The sequence below is a fragment of the Gossypium hirsutum genome, chromosome A07 (genome assembly GCF_007990345.1).
Source record: "Gossypium hirsutum isolate 1008001.06 chromosome A07, Gossypium_hirsutum_v2.1, whole genome shotgun sequence".
In the NCBI taxonomy this organism is placed as follows: Eukaryota; Viridiplantae; Streptophyta; class Magnoliopsida; order Malvales; family Malvaceae; genus Gossypium; species Gossypium hirsutum.
The window spans coordinates 2,699,695-2,723,078 of record NC_053430.1 but is presented as its reverse complement, the minus strand read 5'-3'; the positions used below and the strand labels follow the sequence as shown (position 1 = coordinate 2,723,078).

Genomic DNA, 23,384 nt, shown 5'->3' with positions numbered 1-23,384 from the left:
TTTAATTTTAAATTTTTCCTCATTTCATTTAAATATTCTATTTTTCAATGCAAATTTAATTTTTTTGTCATTTCTTTTAAATTATCTATCTTTCCATTTAATTTTTTTCTTATACTATTTAAATTAAAAGTTTCTCTCATTTCATTTAATTTAATTTTTTTCTCATTTCATTTCAATTAAATTTCTTCCTCATTTCATTTAAATTTATCTTTCTTTCAATTTTCATTTAAATTTTGTACTATTTCATTCCAATTTATTTTTTTTGCCATTTCATTTAAATTACCAATCTTTCCATTTAAATTATAAATTTTGCCATGTAATTTCCAATTTTTTCTCATAGAATTTATCTAATTTTATTTCATTTACAATGTTTTTACAAGAACATTGCTCAATAATATATCACTTGTCATCTTGGAGTCCATCATTATGAGACGATTGACCGGAAACATAGACACAATGTGGGCATGTTGATCGATTGTGTCTGGTTGTTCGACACACAGTGCACAGTTTGGGCTCACCCGTCTCCCTGACATCCATGTCATTTCGAATTCTAGTCGATTGTGGTCGAACTTTAGGATGTCTGCGGAGACTACGGCTAGGCACCATCTCGAAAGCAAGCGGTGGAACTTCCCAGTTTGAGACATCGGCCATTATAGGAAATTCATTCCCCCATATACGTAATGTGCATTCCAACGTGTAGATCCTGTCTATGAATTGTTCAACATTTAAGTTTGCTCTCGCACACGGTGCATGAACATGCGCACACGAATATCGAAGAGTCTGAAATATCCCACACTCGCATCGTCTGTTTCGCAGATCAATTATGTAAGACCAAAGTGGAAGACCCGAACGACTACCGATGTACTATTGAACTCAAAAAGTCTCCAAGTCGCGCGAATACAATCCAGCGTTCATTGTTTGTGCCCTTTGACTATTTACCGCCATGGCCTTTCGGACATCCTCTACGTACATGTGCCCGGTCTCAATCTGCTTAGCTTGTCTCAACACCATCTTAGGCATCAATGTTGCTAACCTATAAAATGTTGCCGAGAACACAGCAGAAATCGGGAGATGGCGTGTGCGCCTCAATACAAAGTTAATCGCCTCTACCAAGTTGGACTTCATCTGCCCATACTGAAACCCCTCATTGTAACTTTGAGTCCATTGCCAGTTTTCCATGCTACCCAACCATGCCCAGAGATCTGTTGGTAAAGATGACATCTGAGATTCAAGCCTCGCGAACCTCTGCCTAAATCTTTGCGGTTCTAACTCACGAGCTGCATATTTAATTTGAAACTATCATTTTAAAAACAACAAAAAATTTGAAAAGTATTTTTTAAAATAAATACAAACAAATTTTTTTTTACCCATGTTCACGAGTTCTTTTTTCTAATCTTTATTTTTATAATCTCTATGAAAGTTTACCGTGATGTGCCGGATGCAATAAACAGACCTCCACGGAACCCCCGATCGCCTTATCGCAGCAAGTAATCCTTTCGATCTATCTGATATAATGCAAATATTGTCTTCTCTGACAACGTGCATCAGTAAATTTGTGAGGAAAAATTCCTAATACTCGAAACATTTACGCTCTACGATGGCGAAAATGATTGGAAGTACATTTTGGTTATCGTCTTGTGCAACAACAATCAGGAGTATTTGCGTGAATTTGTCATACAACCATGTCCCATCCACCTGCACCATCGGCTTGCAGTGAGAGAAGGTCCTAACACACGGCTCGAACGTCCAAAACAATCGGTGAAAAACTTATTTTCCTGATTGTATCTCCCTGTCCAGGCCTTTATACGATAGTGTTTGTAAATTAGTCACTGTCTCGGGCACATACTCCTGCATCCCGACTATCTACCCTTGAAGCTCGTTGTATGATGCATCCCAGTCACCATACAACTTTCGCATCGCCATTTGCTTTGCCTACCATGCCTTTTGATACGTCATTTTATATTTGAATCGAGCTTGCATGTCCGCAAGAAGGAACGACACCTGAATGGTGGGCGATTATTTCACCAAAGAAATGATGCAGTTGCATATAGTTTTTGCATCTAACTTTCAATGGTCTTGTGATATACGAGCGAATGTGCATGTGTGTGGACCTTCTAGTTTCCTTATCATTCACATCTGCGTCTGCTGCATTAACGCAGCTCGGACACGCCATTTACAACCACTTGACGCTTTCTAACATTCTCCTATGTACAAAGATTGCGTCGACTTCATTACTTTATAATCCATACCTAACTTCAAGCTAAGTTGTTTTATAGCATGTAAACAATCTTTTTTGATATCGAATTATTGTCCTACAAACAACTTTTCATCGCTGAATTCTTTATGCAGTACGTGAGCCGGCATAATATTTGTATATTTCGGGAACTCGGGTGCTAGAGCCGCATCAGGATCCATGTTGGTTATGAAAGACCCCGGATTATTTCTTATAACTATACCAGGGCCCGTGTTCATTGCCGAATGGGGGTTTGCATTTTCACCCTCCACCGGCCCTTCCTTGTTTATGTCTTCAGGGATGTCATCTAAATCGGGGTCACTAAAATCATCATTTGGATCACGATGGGACTGATTATCATTATCAGACTCTTCATCACCATCTTCTATGGTGGCCAACACCTCAGGATGGATCTCTAGATGAGGATGCAGATTTGGGATTGTTATATGAACATCCGCCGGTGTTTGGATTTTCGGGAGTTGGCATTGACCATCCAAAACTCGACTGATCTTCCCAGGAGATGTTAAGATCAAAATCAATTCTAGAGTGCTGGCTTGTTGGAATTATAACTTGAATAGGATCTGGTTAACTATCTCCGCAAACAACTCAATTGGGTTGGGATTTTCTATCTCAAGGGGGCAATAAATTGTTATCATTGTCCCTAGATCATTATCATCTTCAAGCTCCATTTCTGAGAACTTTAACGGATCAGTTGAAACCGGAAATTTGTAAACAGTCTCAACATTTACTTTCCGCAACGGTTTGCTATCTCTGTACTGATTTTCTGTTTTAAATCCGACAACGAAACACGTCTGTTGAATCTCATTCTTATTTTTTTCCGACTTCGAAATACATAGCCTTCCTCAGTTGTAGTTATCATTTCTCCATCAAAATGAACATAAACAAACAAAATTTGAGAATTCATCTTAAAAAAAATTTCGCTTTCTTATTAACAAAGAAAAAACTAAAAATTTTAAAGCAAACAAAAACTCAAATGAAAGAAAAAATACATATATATTTGATAAATCTGGTGCCGGCCATTAGAAGACCAAAAAAAAAAATTAAAATACTGGTGCCGGCCATTGACTGGCTAGAAACAAAAAAATTGAATTTTTTTTTAATATTGGTGCCGGGCATTGACAGGCTAGCACCAAAAAAAATTGAATTTTTTTTAAATATTGGTGCCAGCCATTGACTGGCCAGCATAAATTTTTTTAAAAAAAAACTCGTATTCTAGTGCCGGCCATTGACAGACTAGCATAAAAAAATTTGAATTTTTTTTTAATACTGGTGCCGGCCATTGACAGGCTAGCACCGAAAAAATTTGAATTTTTTTTTAAAAACTCGTATTCTGGTGCCGGCCATTGACAAGCCAGCACAAAAAAAAATTGAATTTTTTTTAATACTGGTGCCGACCATTGACAGGCCAGCACAAAAAAAATTGAATTTTTTTTAAAATACTGGTGTAGGCCATTGACAGGCCAGCACCAAATTTTTTTTTAAATACTAGTATTTTTGTATACCAGTATGATACGATTTAAAAAAAATACCCTAGTGCTGGCCATTGACAGGCCAAAACTAAAAAAATTAATTTTTTAAAGCCTAACACAATCATTAGGCAATCATGGGTGCAAAATAAAAGTTGGTGCCGGCCATTGACAAACCCAAACCCAATTCTACTGTTCATTTGAGGTCATTTTGGTGATTGTTTTTGAATTTGGATCATTTTTGTAAATATTAAAATTTTTTTGGTCAATTTAGTAAAATAGCCAACCGTTGATCTTTGAACTTATATTTAACCGATACAAGTGAACTCTTAATACACCTCCCACTTGAAAATAAAGGCTTTACTTGAATACAAATCAAAAGGGTTATTTGAACCGAACATAAACGATGATTAAGGCAAAAATGGTTGACATTCCCAAGAGTTGGTTCAGCTACATTTCTGAAAATTTGGTTACAGCAACGATTCTTCTTACATAAACAATTAACAAATGGTGGCAATCATACAATCATTACTTATACATCTTAAACGACAATGTCTCAAGATTGCTTGGCAACATTCTGGTCTCGTAGCAGATACGATGGCAGATAAGTAGGAATAATCAATGCCGATACTAAACACAGCACGACAAAGGCTACGACCCACCATGCATAGTAAGGGATGCCCAACAACAGTTCATCGCAAACTGAAAAATAAAATCGAGCTTATTAGCATACTAAGCATAAGACATCTTATCTTGTGAATATGAAACTGGTGTTTGCATGAGAAGGATGGGTCAAAGGGGTATATAAACGAGTGCCGAAAGAGATGGAAACAAACAAGCAAATGCCAGAACAGGTTGCATTTGATGATGCAGATGGCTTATTCAATATCATGTGGAAATGTTGTGAATCAGCAAAACGAAATGTCTAGGGAAGTACTGAAGAAGATTGAATCAGGTTCAGAATACAATGACAAGTTGCCGTGCGCATTGGCCTCACTTGTGAATTAATTGCAATGTGTTACTAGTCTCTAGGTGTGTGATATATCAGTGAATGGTATTTTCAAGCGGCGTGCAGCCATTTTATGTACTAGGTCCTACAACTGAAGCAGCATATGATATCGTAGTAACATAACTAGCAAGGTGTCATAGCATATGAAAACCGAAACTACTCTCGAAATGGGTGGTAAGTTTTTGAATTTATTTAGCTACTCACTACTGTGATGTTTTATCTCAACCAGTGCACTTTTCGTCTTCTTCAACCATATTCATTTTTCATCACAACCACCACCTATTATCGCATTTATTTCTGGATCTGCTTTATTTTTTTCCTTCCATCATTTTCATCAGATTATGTTAAAACAAATTTCTAACTTTTCCCCTAACCAATTTCAAAGAACCCTCTGCAGGATCAAAAGGGGCTAAAAGGAGCTAGGAAATAGTTGGCTTACCTATATTGAAGATGATGAACTCTCTTTCCTTTGTGTTGGGTATTGCCACAAAACCTTCGGGCTCCACAGTCACCAAAATGTGCAATCCGCCCTGAGCAAAACCGAGCTTCTTTAGCATTACTCTGTGTGTGTGTGTGTGTATGAAGAATCCACTTACAATCTTACATTAACGTAAAGGGTTAAATCACTTTTCGGGGCCTGAACTTGACAGCTTTTCTCACATTGGGGCTTGAACTTTCTTTTTGTTCAAGTTAGTCCTTGAAAACCCTCGAGTTTAGGCCCCAATGTGGGAGTAATTGCCAAGTTCAGGTCACAATATGGGACAAATTGCCAAGTTTAGGGACTAACTTGGACAAAGAAAAAGGTTCAAGCCTCAATGTGGAATAGTTGTTTAGTTCAGGCTCTAATGTGAGAACAATTGCCCAAGTTCAAGGTCTAACTTGAACAAAAAATAAGTTTAAGCACCAATGCAGGAGAAGTTGCCAAGTTCAGACCCCAAATAGTGATTTAATCCTAATGTAAAACTAAAGTAGATTTACAGACTTCCGTAACTTTTTTTGTAGATTAATATCTTAACAATCCAATCATTGAATTTACCAATATAATTGTATATGTCATATACTGCAGTTCTGAATTGGTTCGACATCTCTATCATATCGATCAAGAATACCGTCTTCAACATACATGATCAATGATCAATGATCAATGAGAATGGAACATGAAATATACCCATTGAACTCGTACAAAAAGTTACAGAAGCATATAAAACTACTTTAATTCTATATAATATTTCAAACATTGGAGACTAAATTTGCATCAAAAGAAAGTTCATCAGCATAGGCTAAAACCTGATCATTAATGGAGTCAAGATTATCAGTCTTGAATATCAACTTCTCTGTATTCAACAATCTTCTGTTCCTGTTTAACCCAGATTCTAAATCCCCTTTCTTCAGTTGCAAAGAAAAACTAGCGGGAATCTTTCAATAAAAAATCAAAGCTCAGCTTTTGAAACTGAAAACGCCAAAAATAGGCAAAATCATAGTAAAGAAATTACATACGGAAGCTGGATACGAGATCTTCACTTCGTACCAAGTTAATGATTTCAGATCTTGCAGTTTATAGACTCGAGAACCCATTTTAAGCGACAAAGTTTCCGCCTTTAGCTCCTCTCCAACATTCAAAACGGCGCCGTCTAGCCTGCAAAAAAAGAAGAAGGGAAAACAGCGACATTCTTATCTTACAAGTGAAAAAAAGATCGAAGAAGTGATTGACACAAAAATTGATCATTTTTTTTAGGTTACTTGCATTTTCCCATGACTGAAGATTGAGCTGCTAACAATGAAGATGACAATATAGATTGGGATGAAGAAATTGAATTTAATTGAATGAAGCATTGTAGATAAGAAGAAAATTTGGCTCCTCAAGATCTTGAATCTGGCACACCAAAATCACAGGTAGGAAAAAAAATAAAAAAATTATAATTGAATTAATGCCAAGAAGCAAAAGCTTTCAGCTTTCAAGCCCGCCAACTATTCGTCAAAATGTGTAAAAGAAAAATTAAAAGAGCATTAAGATTCCCCATTCGAAATGAATTAAAAAAAAGAAAACTCCCAAAACCCAATTATTTATGTAAAAATTTCATTAAGAGTTTATGAATTTGACAGTACTGACCGGAATCCGACACTCTGATCGATCTCAGTTTGAATCTCTGTTCCAGTCACCGCAGTGAAAATTCTATTTCATAATTTGATGAAAGGCGTATAGGTATGGCGTTTAGGCCTTTTAAAACAACATCGTTTTCTTCTGGGAGGAAGGCTGGACCTGTTATGCTAATTTATTTGGTCAAATTCTGCGGTTAGACCCTGTACTTTGAGCAAGTATTGTATTTAGTAACTATACTTTACTTGAATTAATTTTAGTCTTTATAATTTTCAAATTAGTCAAATTTAGTTCCTTTTACTTTTTCAATTTTAAAATTTGTTCTTAACCGAATGATAGTAGTTAATATATCATGTATAAAATTATAGATTTTGTCTATATATCGTTCTTAATTGATATATTTTTGAATTTCAAATTTCTAGTTATAATATAAATAGTAGTAAACTGACCTGATATTACATATGTAATAATATGATTATTGTATCAAATTTTGAAAACAATAGAATTTGACTTAATGAGTTTAAGAACTAGGTTAATAGATGCCACATGTCCTTGTACTATTTGTAAATTTAAAATTTAGTCATGTACTTTTTATTTTTAAGAATTTAGTCTTTTTACTTTTCAAATTTCAAAAATTCATGTGCAATCGTTAACACTATTAAAATTATTTTGCTAAATTCAGGTTTATTATAATTTTATTTTTTTAGTTACATAGCTACCAAATGAATTTTTTTATTTTAAAATGTCACGACAATAAATTTAACCAAAAAAATTAATAGCATTAACAATTAGACTCGAATTTTAAAACCCCAGAAATAAGACTAAATTCCTAAAAATAAAAATATAAGAACTAAATTCAAAACTTTTGAAGAATGCAGGGATTTATGGCATATTTTAACATAATAGCTACCATTCTAAAATTACAAGGACTGAAATTACCAAAATAAAAAAGAGAGTAAATACACAACTTATACATAACACAGGGACTAATAGCAGAATTTAAACTATTTTATTTTCCCTTATTGCTAACGAGAAAGTGAAAATATTAAACCTGAGAACCCCCGATAAACTAACAATAGAACCCGCCTAAATCTGAAGCAAACAAAAAACCCCCCAAAACAGCAACTACTCGAAGAGTCTCCTCAAGGCAGCTGTCGTACGAGGAAGTTTAAAAAAAAAATGGTGCGTAATCGTTTGGTTCTTTAATCTTGTATTGACTGGTTTCGAGAGGAGTGATTTTTTTTTATAAATTTTAAATTTACTTTGTTTTTTTCGTGTGTTTGTGTCTGTTTCAGTTCTCAATTGCAGCTATTAACGACACAGATTCCAGAGGCCAATGGGAACCCTTAGCTCCTACTAAAGAAGCCCAGGTGTGCTCCTATTTCTTTTTCATAAGCGTGACATTGAATGCAATTAATTAGAGCAAAATTCTGTTCCAAATTTCATTTTTTTTTCATTTTGGCCTCTGTTTTGAATCTTATTTATGTTCATAATGTCAATCTCAAGTTTGATAAAGCTAAGGAAAAAACAAGAAGTTGCTTTGCTGTTGTGATTCTGTGAATTATTTTTTGGGGTTGGTTGAACAATTTGAAGGCTTTGTTTTTTGGTTCCCTAAAGAATGAATTTAGGGTCCTTTTTTGTATTTCAAAGAATAAAATTAATTTCTTGAATCATTTGTTGCAGGAATTCCATCTTACACAAGCTTACCATGATGGGCTTCTCAAGTTACAGGCTAAAGACTATGAAAAGGCTCGCGAACTGTTAGAATCCGTTTTGAAAGATCCTCTTATTTCAAATGCTGAAGTATCTGTTTGTTCCATGAAATATATTTCAGCTGCAAATGCTTTAACATATAAATATATATTATATCCTTAAAATAATTATTCTTTTTTTCTAATTTATTCAGGTGGATAACAATACTACCGATGGTCATCTGTTACAACTCAAGTTAAGATCTATCTCATGGACTATATCTCACTTTGTTTTTAAGTAGTTTCCTTGCACAGTTTTGATCTTAGAATGCAAAGCACTACACCTAAAGTCATTGGCTTGAAGTTTTATGTAAATTGTGTCCTATAAATTTCTGTTAAGGTTTCATTTTATAATAGTGTTGATTAATTCAAGCGGTGCTCTGGTTTGATTAAATAAAATTTCTGTGATTTAGATTTATGTGCTAATTCTATGTTTCATTATGACATCTAAATCTAGTAAGCATAAATGTTAATGTATTTCATCTAGCTTTGTGCAGATTTTTGGTATTGAAGAACCTTGCCACTGTTTTTCTTCAACAAGGTTCAGGTCACTATGAGAGTGCTTTGCGTTGTTATCTTCAAGCTGTAGAGATTGATAACAAAGATTCGGTTGTCTGGAACCAGCTGGGGACTCTATCATGCTCAATGGGTTCATTGAGTATTTCACGTTGGGCTTTTGAGCAGGGACTTTTGTGCAGTCCTAATAATTGTGAGTATTTATATGCTTCAGTCGTATCCTGTGTTTGCTTCTCTTTTTGTGCTCTGTCTGCTCAACTTTCATGATGCATACAATCCATTTATATTGTGTGTCAGGGAATTGCATGGAGAAACTGTTGGAAGTTCTCATTGCCATTGGTGATGAAGTTGCATGCCTTTCTGTTGCAGAGTTGATTTTAAGGCATTGGCCATCACATTCTCGTGCTTTGCATGTCAAAAATACAATTGAGGAAACAGAATCAGCTCCTTTTGCTCCTAGAGGTATAGATAAGCTGGAACCTAAACATGTACGTCTTAAATTCCATGACAAGAGAAAAGCACCTGATGAGAATCTAGATGAAGGTACTGCACTCAAAAAGTTGAACCAGAACATAGAATTGCAAATTGCAGAAGCTTCCTGGGCAGCTCTCATTGATGGACTCCTGGGAATTTTACTTCCGCTAAATGGTTGTGGTTCTGAGGTCGGGACTGGAAAATTGCACAGATCTGGGGATGTCAGGTTAAGCATTCTCTTCCCTCCTTGTGCCGAAATTGTGATGGAGCCTGTGGAAAAGAAAGAACCTACTTTACCTCCTAGTGGTGAAGGCATGCCTCCCAATGATAATGACTCTCAAAGAGCTAGTAACTCGAAAGAAAAAGAATCAAATCTTTTGGAAGAACAACCACAGGAGAGACGGAGTACTCGTCTTGAAAGTCTTAGGAGCCGTAAACCTGGCAAAGAAGAATTAGATTTTACTGCAGGTAAGGATTTGGCCAAGATTGTGCTTCAATTACTTGAACCTTTTGTCATCAGTAAACCAGACAGCAAAGATTCTGAAGATATTGATAATTGTTCTGTCTCATGTGCTGATCAAGCTAATTCCTTGGATATGGAAAGTAGAGATGTTGCTAAGTTTGTAAGAGAAACTTCAAAAAATTATGGTGCTTACCATATTGGTCACTTGCTTTTGGAACATGCTGCAAGTAAAAGCCTTGTGTGTCGAGATGCGCATGTCAAATTCCTTGAGTTGGAGAAGCTTCTAAGGAATTGGGGGCAGGATAGGACTCCTGAATGTAGTCTTTTTCTCGCGGAGTTGTATTATGACATTGGGTCTTCTCCTTCCAATTCCAATGAATTCTTATCAGAGGCATCCTACCATCTTTGTAAAATAATTGAATCAGTAGCTTTAGATCATCCGTTTCATTCGACATTTGGGAATAAGAATTTCTGTTCATTTAAGAGCTTCCAAGGGACTGATGCAATATCACCTGATAGCTCCATTTGTGAAAGTTCACATTTAGATAGTTCCTTGTTATCCAACAAAAGTCCCTTCTGGGCTCGTTACTTCTGGTTGAGTGGAAAGTTATCTGTTCAGGATGGGAACAAGGCAAAAGCTTACGAGGAGTTCTGCATTTCCATGTCACTTTTGGCAAAGAATGAAAATGCAGACAATTCTTGTATGGTGCAGCTGCCACATTGTAAGATTTCTAAAGAGCTAACTGTTGAAAGGATTCTTCATGAAATTAATTTGTTAAAGGTTGATTTCTTGTTGGAGAAGACTCTAGGTGAGATGATTGAGAAAGAGGTGTACGTGGAATGTGTAACTTTGCTTGCTCCTCTTCTTTTTTCTGCCAATTCTTTATCACCTTCACTGGCATCTGACCCAAAGGGTGATGGTGTTACCCCTGTTGAACTATCAGCATTAGATATATTAATTAAAGCTTGTCAGAAGATAAAGCCAATGGATATGGAGGTGTATTTGACTAGTCACACACGAAAGCTTCAAATACTCATGGCACTAGCTGGAATGGGTGAATGTGTCGCTTTTGGTAAAGCCTTTCATCAGAAGTCGGTGTCAAAAATGCTTTCTGGTCCTGAGATGGTATCAGGTGACGGTACTAGCAAGCACCGGAATGACTTGGTTACAGAGGAAGTCAAGGAGATTTTACAATGTGTTTCACAAGTGAAAAACTTCATTGATCAATCTGGAGAGTCTGTAAGTATTATTTTCCATGCAGAAATGCCTGATATAATGTTTGTGTAGCTTTAGTATTAGTTACTCTGGAATCCATGAACTTCAAGTAAGATCCATGAATGTGTTGCTAATAGGATTGAGGAGTGTATTCTTTATCAGAAACTTTAACCAACTTAACATGATCATAGTTCTTCAATATTTGAGAAATATATTTCTTCTGTTTTTGACTCATGGTTAATATTTAAAGTAGAATATTTCCTTTTACTTCCCTATACTGCATCTTGACTTCATGTTAGCTATGCTTGCAGAATGGCATTGGTTTAGTTAGCATCTTTAGTGACATTCAATCACTGCTTCTGGCAATCATGTACAGCATTGCAAACAATGTCCTTTGCAAGAAATCCTCTATGCAAGTAAATGCTGATCAACTGGAACAAAAGCAAAGTAATTGCTTCATTGATGCAGCCATTGCTTTCTGCAAGCTTCAACACCTTGACTCTTCAGTAACTGTTAAAAGCCAGGTGAATTTTCCATTAGTTTTTATGAAGAAGAAATAGCAACTCGCTCAATTTTCTATTGATTGTTCTTTTTCTCACAGCATTTGTTTGCATATCTATATATCTTTAAATTCTGTTTGCTGTTTTCTTGTCTTAGGTTGAATTAATTGTAGCCACTCATGACTTGCTTGCTGAATATGGGCTTTGTTGTGCGGGTGAGGGAGGTGAAGGGGAGGAAGCAACATTTCTTAAATTTGCAATAAAGCATCTCTTGGCCTTGGATATGAAGCTAAAATCCAGTTTTAACTCTTCAAGCAGGGAGATAAGTCCAGATGACAGGCAGCCAAGCAATGATAATGATTTCAAAACATCAGAAAATGAAATAAGTTCAGATAAGAAAGTTGAGAGAATGTGTGGAACTCATAATTCTGAATCTATTACTGCAATGAAGGATGATATTGAAGGGATTACTTCTAAAGGAACTCTATCTTTTTCTGGCCAAGAGAAAGACAATGCAATAGCACTTCAAAAGCAATGTACTAATGTCGACAAAATCAATCTTGGAGAAAAATGTGGTCATCAGCTTGATGAAGGTGATGATGAGCTCAGCGAAGATGAAAAGGAGGAACTTGAGCTAATGATAGATAATGCTTTGGATCAGTGCTTTTTCTGCTTATATGGTCTTAATCTTAGATCTGACTCATCTTATGATGATGAACTGGCTGTGCACAAAAATACTAGTCGTGGTGATTATCAGACTAAAGAACAATGTGCCGATGTTTTCCAATATATTCTTCCTTCTGCAAAAGCTTCTTCTGTAAGTAGTTTTCTTTCTTCACAAACTCATACAAACTGACACAAACTTGAATGCACTGGGGCCTATGCATGTGTATGCAAGAGGATCTATCTATATATATTAATTATTAAAGTTATTATCTAATTATGATTTAGGTGACATTAGCTCAGTTACATTATTTTATGTTTCAGAGAACTGGATTGGTCAAACTTCGCAGAGTGCTAAGAACCATACGTAAACACTTTCCTCAACCACCTGAAGAAATTTTGGCTGGAAACATAATAGATAAGTTTTTTGATGCTGATTTATGCGAGGAGGAACTTTCGGAGATGGCTGGATCTGAAGGTTATCTGGAGACTGTAACAAAGATGCTTTTTCCTGACGGAGGAAACCTCAAACAGTACAAGGCATCATTATTACGGAGGTTTGTATTTGTGTTGTTCTGATAGTATGCTTCTTTGTTTCTTTGTCAATTGTTAAATGTGTATGTTTTCACTTCACCGATATGCTATCTTTGCGTGTAATTGTGGTTGCAGCTCTGAGCCATATTTGGATGTCTATAGCAATCTTTATTATTTCCTAGCACAGTCTGAAGAAATGAATGCAACTGATAAATGGCCTGGCTTTGTTCTCACCAAGGAAGGGGAAGAATTTGTTCAGCAAAATGCAAACCTCTTCAAATATGACCTGCTCTATAACCCCCTACGCTTTGAGAGTTGGCAACGTCTTGCAAATATTTATGACGAGGCAAGATTTATTTTTATGCCATCATTTTATTAGTGAATGATGCACAGACTGTTAAAACCTTACCATAATGTGGTTTTCTATATTTTCCTAGAATGGGATCAAATTGTTTACAAAATTCTCTTTGGCTTCTGTTAAGTAGGAGGTGGATTTGCTGCTAAATGATGGGAGTAAGCACATAAATGTATCAGGATGGAGGAAGAATATCACTTTGCCTCAGAGAGTTGAGACAAGTCGGAGGAGAAGCAGGCGCTGTCTATTAATAAGTCTGGCTTTGGCTAAGACATCAGAGCAGCAGGTAACTCTATGCCATTGATTCATATGCATCTTGGACAATGGTTTGGATTTTAGTTGTCATTCTTGGACATTTGACGTTTATATTCCTTATACTGGTGATCAAATGTCATTTCTCAAATTTGTACACCACACCACAATAGATCTTAACATGTGAGTTAGTAAGAAGGGATAGAAGAAGAATGGGTCCCATTGAAAGCATATTCACTACGTTATCACTTATTTTGTTTATTTTTTTGGGAGGTTCCTCGATACAAATAAAATGCTGTGGACATTTGTTTAGTATGAGGCTTAATAGAGATCGACAGTCATAAAGAGAATATGTGAATTTTATTCTTGGTTTATATTTATATGTTTGCTTAATTTGTATCAATTTATTGCTAATTACTGTGTAACTTTGCATTATTCTAGTGTGAGATACATGAACTATTGGCATTAGTGTACTACGACAGCCTTCAGAATGTTGTTCCCTTCTATGATCAGCGATCACTTGTGCCCTCAAGGGATGCAGTTTGGAGGATATACTGTGAAAACTCCATGAGGCATTTCAAAAAAGCCTTAATGCACAAGTACTTCTGCTTTTCTGGATTCTTAATTTTCCACTTTCTATCTCACTTTTTATTTTTTAGAATTAACATCATAAGATGTCTACCTTCAGCTGACTCCATTATGTTATAGGCAGGACTGGTCACATGCATTCTACATAGGAAAACTCTGTGAGAAGCTTGGATACTCATATGAGACATCGTTGTCCTATTATGATAAAGCCATTGCTTTGAATCCATCAGCTGTTGATCCTTTCTACAGGATGCATGCTTCGCGCTTGAAGTTACTCTGGGACTGTGGAAAACAAAATGTTGAAGTTTTAAAGGTTTCTTTAATCCCACTCCCTCCTTCCCTCTTCCAAGCAAGTAAAATTAAATTATTTGCCTTTCTTTCTCCGTTTTAACTTCTTTAACTTGAATCTCTCATGGTTTAATAGTTTACAGTTTTTTGTTTCTGGACTTGTACAAGTTGACAAGTTCACCAGATAATAGTTATCAACTGAACTCTCATTGATTGTGTTCTAGGTTCTCTCAACGTATTTTTTCAGTCAATCTTTGAAGGATGCTGCAATGGACATTATCAGCAAAATAACTCCTGAAACTTCACTTTTGGAAGAAGATAAAATGGACAAAACAGAGAAAAGGGAGGAGGTGTGGAACATGCTCTACAATGACTGTCTTTCCGCCCTGGAAATTTGTGTTGGAGGAGATCTGAAACATTTTCATAAGGCCAGATTTATGCTCGCCCAAGGATTATATAAAAAGGGGGGCAGAGGTGATTTGCAGAAGGCTAAAGACGAACTTTCTTTTTGCTTCAGATCATCTCGGTCATGCTTTACAATAAACATGTGGGAGATTGATGGCATGGTGAAAAAGGGAAAGTATGGCTGCAACCTATATTTTATGTTCCAAGCAATTAGATTGTCATTACCTAGATATTGAACCGTTTCTCTGCTTTAATGGACCAGTCAAGTTTCATTGTTTACCATTTTCATTTTGGGGTGGGATGGGGGCGGGGAATGCTAAGAATCGGGATTTTTGATGGTTCAGATGATTTTCAATATGGTATCCTTTTAAGATGTTCATGTCTTTGATGTTGATAATACATTTAGCGACTTATTGGCTGTTATTATATGGATCTAATCTCTTTCATTCTTGTATGTTCCTTTTTGGGGAAAAAAATCAGGCGCAAAGCACCAGGCTTAGCTGGGAACAAGAAGGCCCTTGAAGTAAACTTACCAGAGAGCTCTAGAAAGTTTATAACTTGCATCCGGAAATACTTGCTGTTTTATTTGAAATTATTGGAAGAAACTGGAGATATCTGTACTCTTGACCGGGCTTATGTCTCCCTCCGGTCTGATAAGCGGGTAACCATTCAATCCTTTAGAAACTTACTTTGATTTTGTGTGTCTTGTTCAGAACATAAATCTCCTATCGGCCAATGCGTCTATTCTTAACAAGATTCAGGAGATAAACAGTTTCTAGTATCATTTCCTATTGGAGCCTGCCTATCCTCCCCCACATATACACGCATGCTCTTTAAGGATCGTGAAGAAAGGGGGGGGGGGAGGGAATTAAAGAAGGGAATAAAGATCTATGTTTGCAGTTACATTATTTAGGTGTAATCACTGCAAAAGTCATACCTTCGGTTAATACTATTTGTTATCTGATTTTTTTTGCACTCAGTTCTCCTTGTGCATTGAAGATCTTGTTCCAGTGGCACTTGGGAGGCACATCAAGGCTCTAGTTTTATCTATTAATCAAGTTGAGACTGCTGCTACTGATCCTGCATCTAGTTTTGAGCATCAACTAGAGAAGATATTTGGTTTGTTTATGGAACAGGGTACCTTATGGCCTGAGATCTGCTCTTTGCCTGAGATTAGAAGTCCAGAAATATCCGAAAGCAGTTTATATGGGTAAAGCATGTTTTCTGAGTGTGTTATTTACAAATTCTTAGAATTCATGGAATCTTTAGCATATAAGCTTTAGTATGTGATAATCAGGCAACCTGCACTGCCTGTCCTTCAACTGTAACATAACTAGTGTCTTTCCTTTTCATAAAATTCTAATAGTTGGTGAACTTGGCTCAGGTATCTTCACCAGTACATTGTGTCGCTGGAAAGAAATGGAAAACTGGAAACACTTGAAGCAATAAATGAGAGGATCCGGAAACGGTTCAAGAACCCAAAATTGTCAAATAGTAATTGTGCCAAAGTTTGCAGGCATGCCTCTAGTGCTTGGTATCGTTCTATTATAATTGGCTTGGCATCAATCACTCTGTTGCAATCTGGATTCTCGAATGAGGTTCAAACCCTTAGCCAACAAACAGATGGTGTCGTGGAAAGCAGTCAGCAGCTTTGTGTTGATCTGCAAACACATGAAATATGGAATTCGTCGTTCGAGGACTCAACTCATTTGGAAAGTCTCCAAGCAAAATGGAACCCAACATTGGCAAAAATTAATAATATTGTGATAAAGAAAGCTTCTGATGGAGATTTGGAGACTGCCAACTCTTTGCTTAGAAGTTCATATAATTTCTATCGCGAGAGCTCCTGTGTAATGCTCCCATCCAGTCTCAACCTTTCTTTAGTGCCATCTCGACTAGTAAAAGAAAAGCAATTTCCATTGAGCATGGAAGGGGTTGAACCTCTTGATCTAAGCAATCCAAGGAAGCTTTTGTTGTGGGCTTATACGCTGTTGAATGGCCGCTATGCCAGCATCTCGGTCGTTGTAAAATATTGTGAAGAAAATGCTAAGGTGTGAAAGTTTAGAAACTTTTTTAGATTGCTAGAGCACACAAGATCCTCTTTTTTCTTGGATAGTGCTTTGATTGTACTTGTAGTTCTTCTTCAAGAACGAAAAATGGTATAGGTTTAATGGATTTCACTTTTAAATATCTACTGAAATACAAAACAATTGTTAGCATGAGTAAAACTTACTGATTGGCCTTCTTTTGTTCCACAGTTGAAGATGAAAAGGGGAGCTGCAACTTCTTCAGCACCTCAAAATACGAACACTAGCATTGCTGCATCCAGCCATACAGGTTAACTCTACTACTTGAGCAATCGATTACTTTATTTATTATTTCTTTTCTTCAAATGGTTCGATGTCTAGTAGACCTATCACAGTTAGCATCCATGGAAATGCAGCTTTATTATCCAACAGTTCATTTGAATAGAAGAGATAAATAAACCCCATGTCTTCTTATCTTTATGTTTTACCATTTGAAAACTTGGAGACTACATTCCCCAACTCAATATAACCTCTGATGAACTTCCAGCTGCCAGTAGCGGCAAAGAAGCAGCAAGTCATGGTGGAGGCAGTGAAGCGGAAACAACTGTGGTGACATCGGGGCCACCTGTTGTAGTGTCTGAAAGTGATAGCAGACATTCTGCCAATCCACTTCCATCGTCGAGTGAGGGTCAAAGAAGCTTACTCGTGGCTCCACAGCTTCATCCCTGTAACAACAATGAAGGGGAAAGGGGAAGGAGCAGTGTTGGACACGAAGGAGATGATACTAACAAAGGCTGATTTTGTATAGTGGATTGATTGTTGTAAAAAAAGTGTCATACATTTGTTACAATTGAAACTAAACTGTACTTGGTTGAGTTTCATTATTATAATTGCAAAGAAAACGGAGGGGCAATGGTTTTGCTTAGTGAAATTTCTCAAAATTTAACTTCGTTACAAGTAGTATATGATAAGAAGATGGCACGTTCAATGAATACAAAATAATTTACTTATAAATATAACATGACATGTGATGAGGGTTCAAGACAAAATTATATAAAAAAAATGTTTGGAGTTTAAAGTTAAAATTTTATACTAAAATAGTTTAAATTGAATTTTTAACTTTTAACATGGGTCAAAAATATAGATTTCCTATTTAATAAGGAGATTAAAAAGAATTAAATTAAATTATTAGTATTTAAGAGGAATTAAAATTATAATTGTACCACTGAAATATGATACCTTTATATGTATGTTGTTAAATCTAATGATAAGTTCACAATAATATATATATATATTACAAATGATCTAAAAGAGATAGCGGCTAAAAATTGTGTTGGTATAAAAAAAAAGGACTATGTAGAATGAATCCTTTTTATAATCATCGTTTTAATGCACTTAAATTTATAATTTTTTATACTAGTAATAATGTTATTGCCAATCAAATTAAAATTTAATTAACTTATTTATTAAAATTTTAAATCTTATAAAGTAGTGGTTGTTATCACGACCACGCTTCTCAATAGCATCGTGTCCAAGGTAGGTTTGGGTTTATCTTCCCTTGAAAGTGAAATGATGTTAACAGTGCACTTAACATATTTTAATCTTAAATTTTTTACTCTATTATTTGCCAATCATTGTTTGTAAATCTTTACCAATTCAGTCTGAAATAGTATTTTTATTTAAGACGTGTACAGTGAAATGGATAATTTAGGCATGTTGGGTCAATAAAACCCTTTAAGAATAATATTTTGGGCCGAATAAAATTTAGGCTCAATATTTGCTTCTGGGCCTGAAACCCAAATTAACAAAAGCATTTCACAATTCATGGCGATAACATTGCAGATAAGAGTGGTAGTTACTGTTTCACTTTCTCCAATCCAATAACCAAAGGCATCACAACAATGGGGAGCAGAGCTCTGCTGATGCTCACAAACTTCAATTTTAAAGCCACTGTTTCTTCTTTTGGTTCTGCTTCAAACCCTTTTTTTCTTATTAAAAATAATCTCAGAATCCGAAATTTCTCCACCAAAACAAGGTCTTCTTTGCAGCCACCGGATTTGCCTGGCTTGGCTGAAACTGCTCGAATTTCACTCGCCCCAAATGAGGTTCTTTTTGCCCTATTTTTATTCACTTTCTCATTTATTTATTTATTTGGCTGAAGTTGATTTCTTCAACCCTTTTTTCCTTTGGTTTCAGGTTGAAGAATTTGCTCCCAAAATTGGACAAGTAATAGACTGGTAATTTCTTTTTTTCAATTTAAGTCGAAATTGATATTCGATAAGTAATTTGGAGATGTCCCTACAAACTGGGTGCTGGGTCTTGGGTTTTTATTAATGATTTTTAGCTGTTATTATTTATCAGGTTTTCCCCATTATTCTTGTAAAGATAAAGCTTGTAGAAATACTTTATGGTTATTATGCTCCAAGTATTTACTTATAATCAACGATGTAATCGCCATTTATTAGCTCAGAGGATGTAATTCTCATCACATTACAACTTGAAGATTGGAAAAATAACAGATGAAATTTTCTTTTAAGTTTTGGGTTCTTTATTGCAGGTTTGGGCAACTTCAAGCTGTTGATCTTGACAATGTCGAGCCTGCTATTAGAGCAGGTACTTAGAACTCATTTATATAAATTGGTATTTCTTTCTTGTTTGTTGGTGTTGCTATTGCACTGTACATTTCTGATACGTGTTTGAAGGAGAACTAATCGAGCTTAATTGAGGTATTTATTGACATATCAATGAAAGGTAGTTTTTATACAGTTGCTTGGTTCAATCTTGGCAAAGGTGCAAACCATGCTTTAGGTCCTAGGACTTCTAATAGTCCAAGGCGCAAGGCACAAAAATTGTTCTTTCTCCAGCAAGATAAAGCATGTTTATATATGCACCATGTAAAGTAGATTTTATACGGTTGATTGATTGTCTGTTTTAGTTTTCATGCAGTATTCTTTCTTGTCCTAAACACTCTACAATCTACATGGTGGTCTAGTATTCTTTCCTATAAAAATGTAATAGTTGTAGTTAGGTATCTTAACAAAGCGGGGACTGACAATGTGGAGTGATAGATACAGTTTGTTCTAAATATTAAGCTCTAACAAGGTTTTTCGCCAACTCTATTCTAAATTATGATTTTGGTGCTTCTACTATGCTCAAAGCTGGGATTTACTTGCTATTAAACTATTTGGACTAACTAATCACATTATAGAAGTAGAAAAGTCATATTATGCCAAATTAAAGTCAATATTCCGGAACTTCTTCTTAAAATTACCCTTCTAACTCATGATGCTGATTTATTTTTCTGTGTTAGAAGGGTGTTGTTAAGAAAAATCCACATCATCATTTTAACCAGAATCGTTAACGGTGTTAAATATTTAGACTAACTAATGATATTATAAAAGAAAGGGTCCAAATCATGCCACATTCAAGCATAGTGACTATATCTGAAATTTGAGTTTAGTAGAGGGACTAAGAGCATAATTTGACCCCTGTAAAACTACTACGGATTGAATGTATAATTAATGTGGAGTAATAGATGTGTCTTTTTCTAAATCTTAAGCTCTAACAAGCTTTTTGCCATTCTATTTATTCACAGACACTGAAGGTGATAATTTGCGTGAAGATGTCCCTCAAACATTTGAGAACAAGTGAGCACCTGCACTGTGGTTTCTGAGTTGTAAATTTCCACGGGGTTACTGTCCAGTCATTTTAACTTTGGGTATGTTCTAAACAGGGAAGCGCTTATAGCGTCTGTTCCAAGTTATGAGGAGCCATATATCAAAGTTCCTAAAGTATTGAACAAGGAGTGACACTATTTGGGTACTATATTATACTCAGTTTGGTTCCCAAAGAATTGAATTTCATAAAAATGACCTCAGGTTATCAATTAGATTTGCTTCTCAGGAGCATGATTTCACCACATAATATTCATGCATTGATGTCTCTGTGCAGAACAAGTAGAGCCATTCATACACTTAAGAAAAAGGGAGCATCTTAATTTGCAAGAGAACATTTAGTACTATGAGGAGGGCAGGAAGGAAGCTTTCTCTTGTAACAAATGGATTTTGGGTTTTCCTGATGCTTTCAATGTAGGTGAGCATTTATTTCTGTTGTGTTTTATTTTGCAAGCAAACTGTTGAAATCAGTCATCTTAGGAAAGGAAACTTGATGGCATGTTGTCTCCCAGTTGAGGATTTAATGTAATAACTGGTTTAGTCATGGAGATGACTTTTTCGATCACTTCTTTTTCTTTTTTGATAAAAGGTGGGGGAGGAGTTGTCCAATTGAACGTAGGTCGCAAGTCTTTTGCCACTGCACCACGAGCTCGATTGACAGCTCTTCATGATCTTGAATGTCATTATTATACTGGTTAGCTAGAGACTTATACCGGTGTAAAATTAACATGGTTTTACCCACTTTCATAACTTCTTTTGAGGATTTATGTTTTAACAATCCAATTGTCACAATTCATGTTCCATTATTATAGGACATGTATGTCAAGTTTGGAGTAAAAAAAAAATATTAACTATTTGTTTTATATAAAAAAAACTTTCATATGTTAAATATATATTAATATAAACAATATTTTAGATCGATATGATAAAAATATCGGATTAATTCGAAATGATACATGTGTGGCAAGTACAATTATATTGATACATTCAATGATTAGATTGTTAAAATATCAATCATAAAAAAAGTTATGGAAGTATGTAAAGTCATATTAGTTTTACATAGATGTAAGTGGATCCCTCCCTGTATAGCACCTTAACTCTCTTTGGCATTTCTGCTTCCTTCCAGCAATTATCATCAATCTTCTCCTCCTACAGTCTGACATTACTTTTGCATAAGAAACTTGGGACTTTGGAAAGCACCCATGTCAGGTGCTCAAAGGCAGCAGCCGTTGTGTAGAAATAGTGGCATTGTCACCCTTTTCTGGTGATGACATAGGTGCCCAAAGTCCCGAGATTGCCTTCTACATCATAGTAAAACAGAAGACCTGTAGCTGGTTCTAGGTCTGGGTCTGGTAAAGACGCTTGTGAAGTGCAACCTACCAGTGGAATCGTGACCGACCGCTACAGCATGAAGCTCCAAATGCTGCTCAGCTGGGCAACAATAAGTTAACTATCATATATACTATCAACATGTCTTTTGGTGTCAATATGTTTATGCAAGTATCCATCATTTACTTGTCACTTAACAGAGTATGCTGAAACCTGCACTTTTTCAGTAAGATCTTTCTCGGCATGCCATTATAGATTTAATGATCATTGAGAATCACAAGTTTAAAGCAACACAATTTGGTTAAAAGGGTCCCATGGTTTTAGAATGTGGTAACATATACACAAATAAATAAAATTCACTATGTACTTGTTTTTTAATTCAATAGGATAATTATCTTATTGAAAAACTTTACCAGTGAGATTAAGAAATTGTGAAATGCTTTAATAAAAAAGGCACCACATAGTAGCCCTCCAGAATTTTTTAATTCCACAAATAAACTAAAAATATATATTCTTTTTAAATACAACTTACGGATAACTTTATTTGTGTAATAAAAATTTTCATTGTCAATGTAGATAATAATTATCCTATATATTATATGGTATATAGGATAATTATTCTCTACACTTTCAATTTACAATTGGTTTCAAAATGTTATCATGTGTCTTTTTCTTTTTTATTTTATAAAGACATGATTGACATTTTAAATCCGCTTATTTCATTGGGAGTATATAGAATAATTCTCTTAATATATAGATATATGGATTATTACAAAATTAAAATAATGACCTGTGTTTCATTTATTTATTTTTTTAAAATCTTTTAAGAGTTAATTGTATTAGTCATTTTCAAACTATGATCGTCATTTTAAAATGGTTTTCAATTTTCAAAATGTACTAATTACATCTTTAAATTATTGATATTATATCATTCCATTATTGAAAGCATCAATTTAACCATCAAATGCCACATAAAATCTTATATGACATAATTTAAAGTAAAAATTTTAAAGAAAAATAAAATGTTGCGCATAAATTTTAACATTAAAAAACTAAAAGAAAAACAACTAAAATTTTTACAACATTCTTTTTTTTACTTCATTTTAAATCATATCACGTAAAATTTAGTGTTTCATCTAACAGTTAAATAATAAAATTTAGTAATAAAAAGATCTTATTAATATAAAATTAGATAATTTAAAGATGGAATTAAAATGTTTTAAAATTTGAGCGAAATTCCTTTTGTGCAATTAACCCAATTATTAATTATGTTGTGAGAGATGCATATGCATGCATGTACCAAAGGATTGTTGATTCGTAGTTGTTTGACAAGTGGGTGAGAATAGTAGTAATCATAATGATATAGGCCCCATTGATATGAATAATGGACCTACATTTTTGTGAATGCAACAAAACAGAACCCCCCCAAAATGCAATAACCCATTTTCAAATTCAAACCAATGAATTCCAGTTTTCTTTACTAACCCTAATAATTTGATGCCAATGCATTCAACTTAAAAAT

At 35.1% G+C, this 23,384-nt stretch overlaps 3 protein-coding genes across 8 annotated transcripts; 2 read left to right on the top strand and 1 right to left on the bottom strand.

Moving 5' to 3' along the window:
• Positions 1 to 4,145: 4,145 nt before the first annotated feature.
• LOC107929862 (uncharacterized) lies at positions 4,146 to 6,962 on the bottom strand. The gene is made up of 6 exons (XM_041118048.1): positions 6,958 to 6,962; positions 6,840 to 6,902; positions 6,227 to 6,365; positions 6,017 to 6,145; positions 5,169 to 5,259; positions 4,146 to 4,422 (listed from the first exon to the last, which is right to left on the bottom strand). The coding sequence occupies exons 1-6, from the start codon at positions 6,960 to 6,962 to the stop codon at positions 4,277 to 4,279; spliced, it is 573 nt and encodes a 190-aa protein (XP_040973982.1). The 3' UTR covers positions 4,146 to 4,276.
• A 910-nt stretch (positions 6,963 to 7,872) lies between these two features.
• LOC107929931 (calcineurin-binding protein 1) lies at positions 7,873 to 17,784 on the top strand. 3 transcript variants are annotated; one of them, XM_016861476.2, is made up of 19 exons: positions 7,873 to 8,009; positions 8,123 to 8,197; positions 8,511 to 8,630; positions 8,734 to 8,774; positions 9,076 to 9,287; positions 9,392 to 11,271; positions 11,559 to 11,771; positions 11,905 to 12,564; positions 12,735 to 12,967; positions 13,080 to 13,290; positions 13,430 to 13,585; positions 13,993 to 14,150; positions 14,260 to 14,452; positions 14,652 to 15,007; positions 15,313 to 15,493; positions 15,813 to 16,042; positions 16,217 to 16,883; positions 17,091 to 17,169; positions 17,407 to 17,784. In XM_016861476.2, the coding sequence occupies exons 1-19, from the start codon at positions 8,007 to 8,009 to the stop codon at positions 17,655 to 17,657; spliced, it is 5,919 nt and encodes a 1,972-aa protein (XP_016716965.2). In that variant the 5' UTR covers positions 7,873 to 8,006; the 3' UTR covers positions 17,658 to 17,784. The 3 variants fall into 3 exon arrangements, 2 of the variants coding, with proteins under 2 accessions (XP_016716965.2, XP_016716964.2); XM_016861475.2 differs by having other exon boundaries at positions 11,547 to 11,771; XR_001692921.2 differs by lacking the exon at positions 17,407 to 17,784 and having other exon boundaries at positions 11,547 to 11,771; positions 16,217 to 16,991.
• A 905-nt stretch (positions 17,785 to 18,689) lies between these two features.
• On the top strand, positions 18,690 to 22,240 carry LOC107929855 (glutamyl-tRNA(Gln) amidotransferase subunit C, chloroplastic/mitochondrial). 4 transcript variants are annotated; one of them, XR_005930197.1, is made up of 7 exons: positions 18,700 to 18,964; positions 19,056 to 19,096; positions 19,417 to 19,472; positions 20,455 to 20,506; positions 20,593 to 20,678; positions 20,811 to 20,951; positions 21,660 to 22,240. XR_005930197.1 is itself a non-coding variant. In XM_016861379.2 (6 exons), the coding sequence occupies exons 1-5, from the start codon at positions 18,761 to 18,763 to the stop codon at positions 20,666 to 20,668; spliced, it is 429 nt and encodes a 142-aa protein (XP_016716868.1). In that variant the 5' UTR covers positions 18,690 to 18,760; the 3' UTR covers positions 20,669 to 20,678; positions 20,811 to 21,077. The 4 variants fall into 4 exon arrangements, 1 of the variants encoding a protein (XP_016716868.1); XR_005930198.1 differs by lacking the exon at positions 21,660 to 22,240 and adding an exon at positions 21,123 to 21,325; XM_016861379.2 differs by lacking the exon at positions 21,660 to 22,240 and having other exon boundaries at positions 18,690 to 18,964; positions 20,811 to 21,077.
• Positions 22,241 to 23,384: the final 1,144 nt, after the last annotated feature.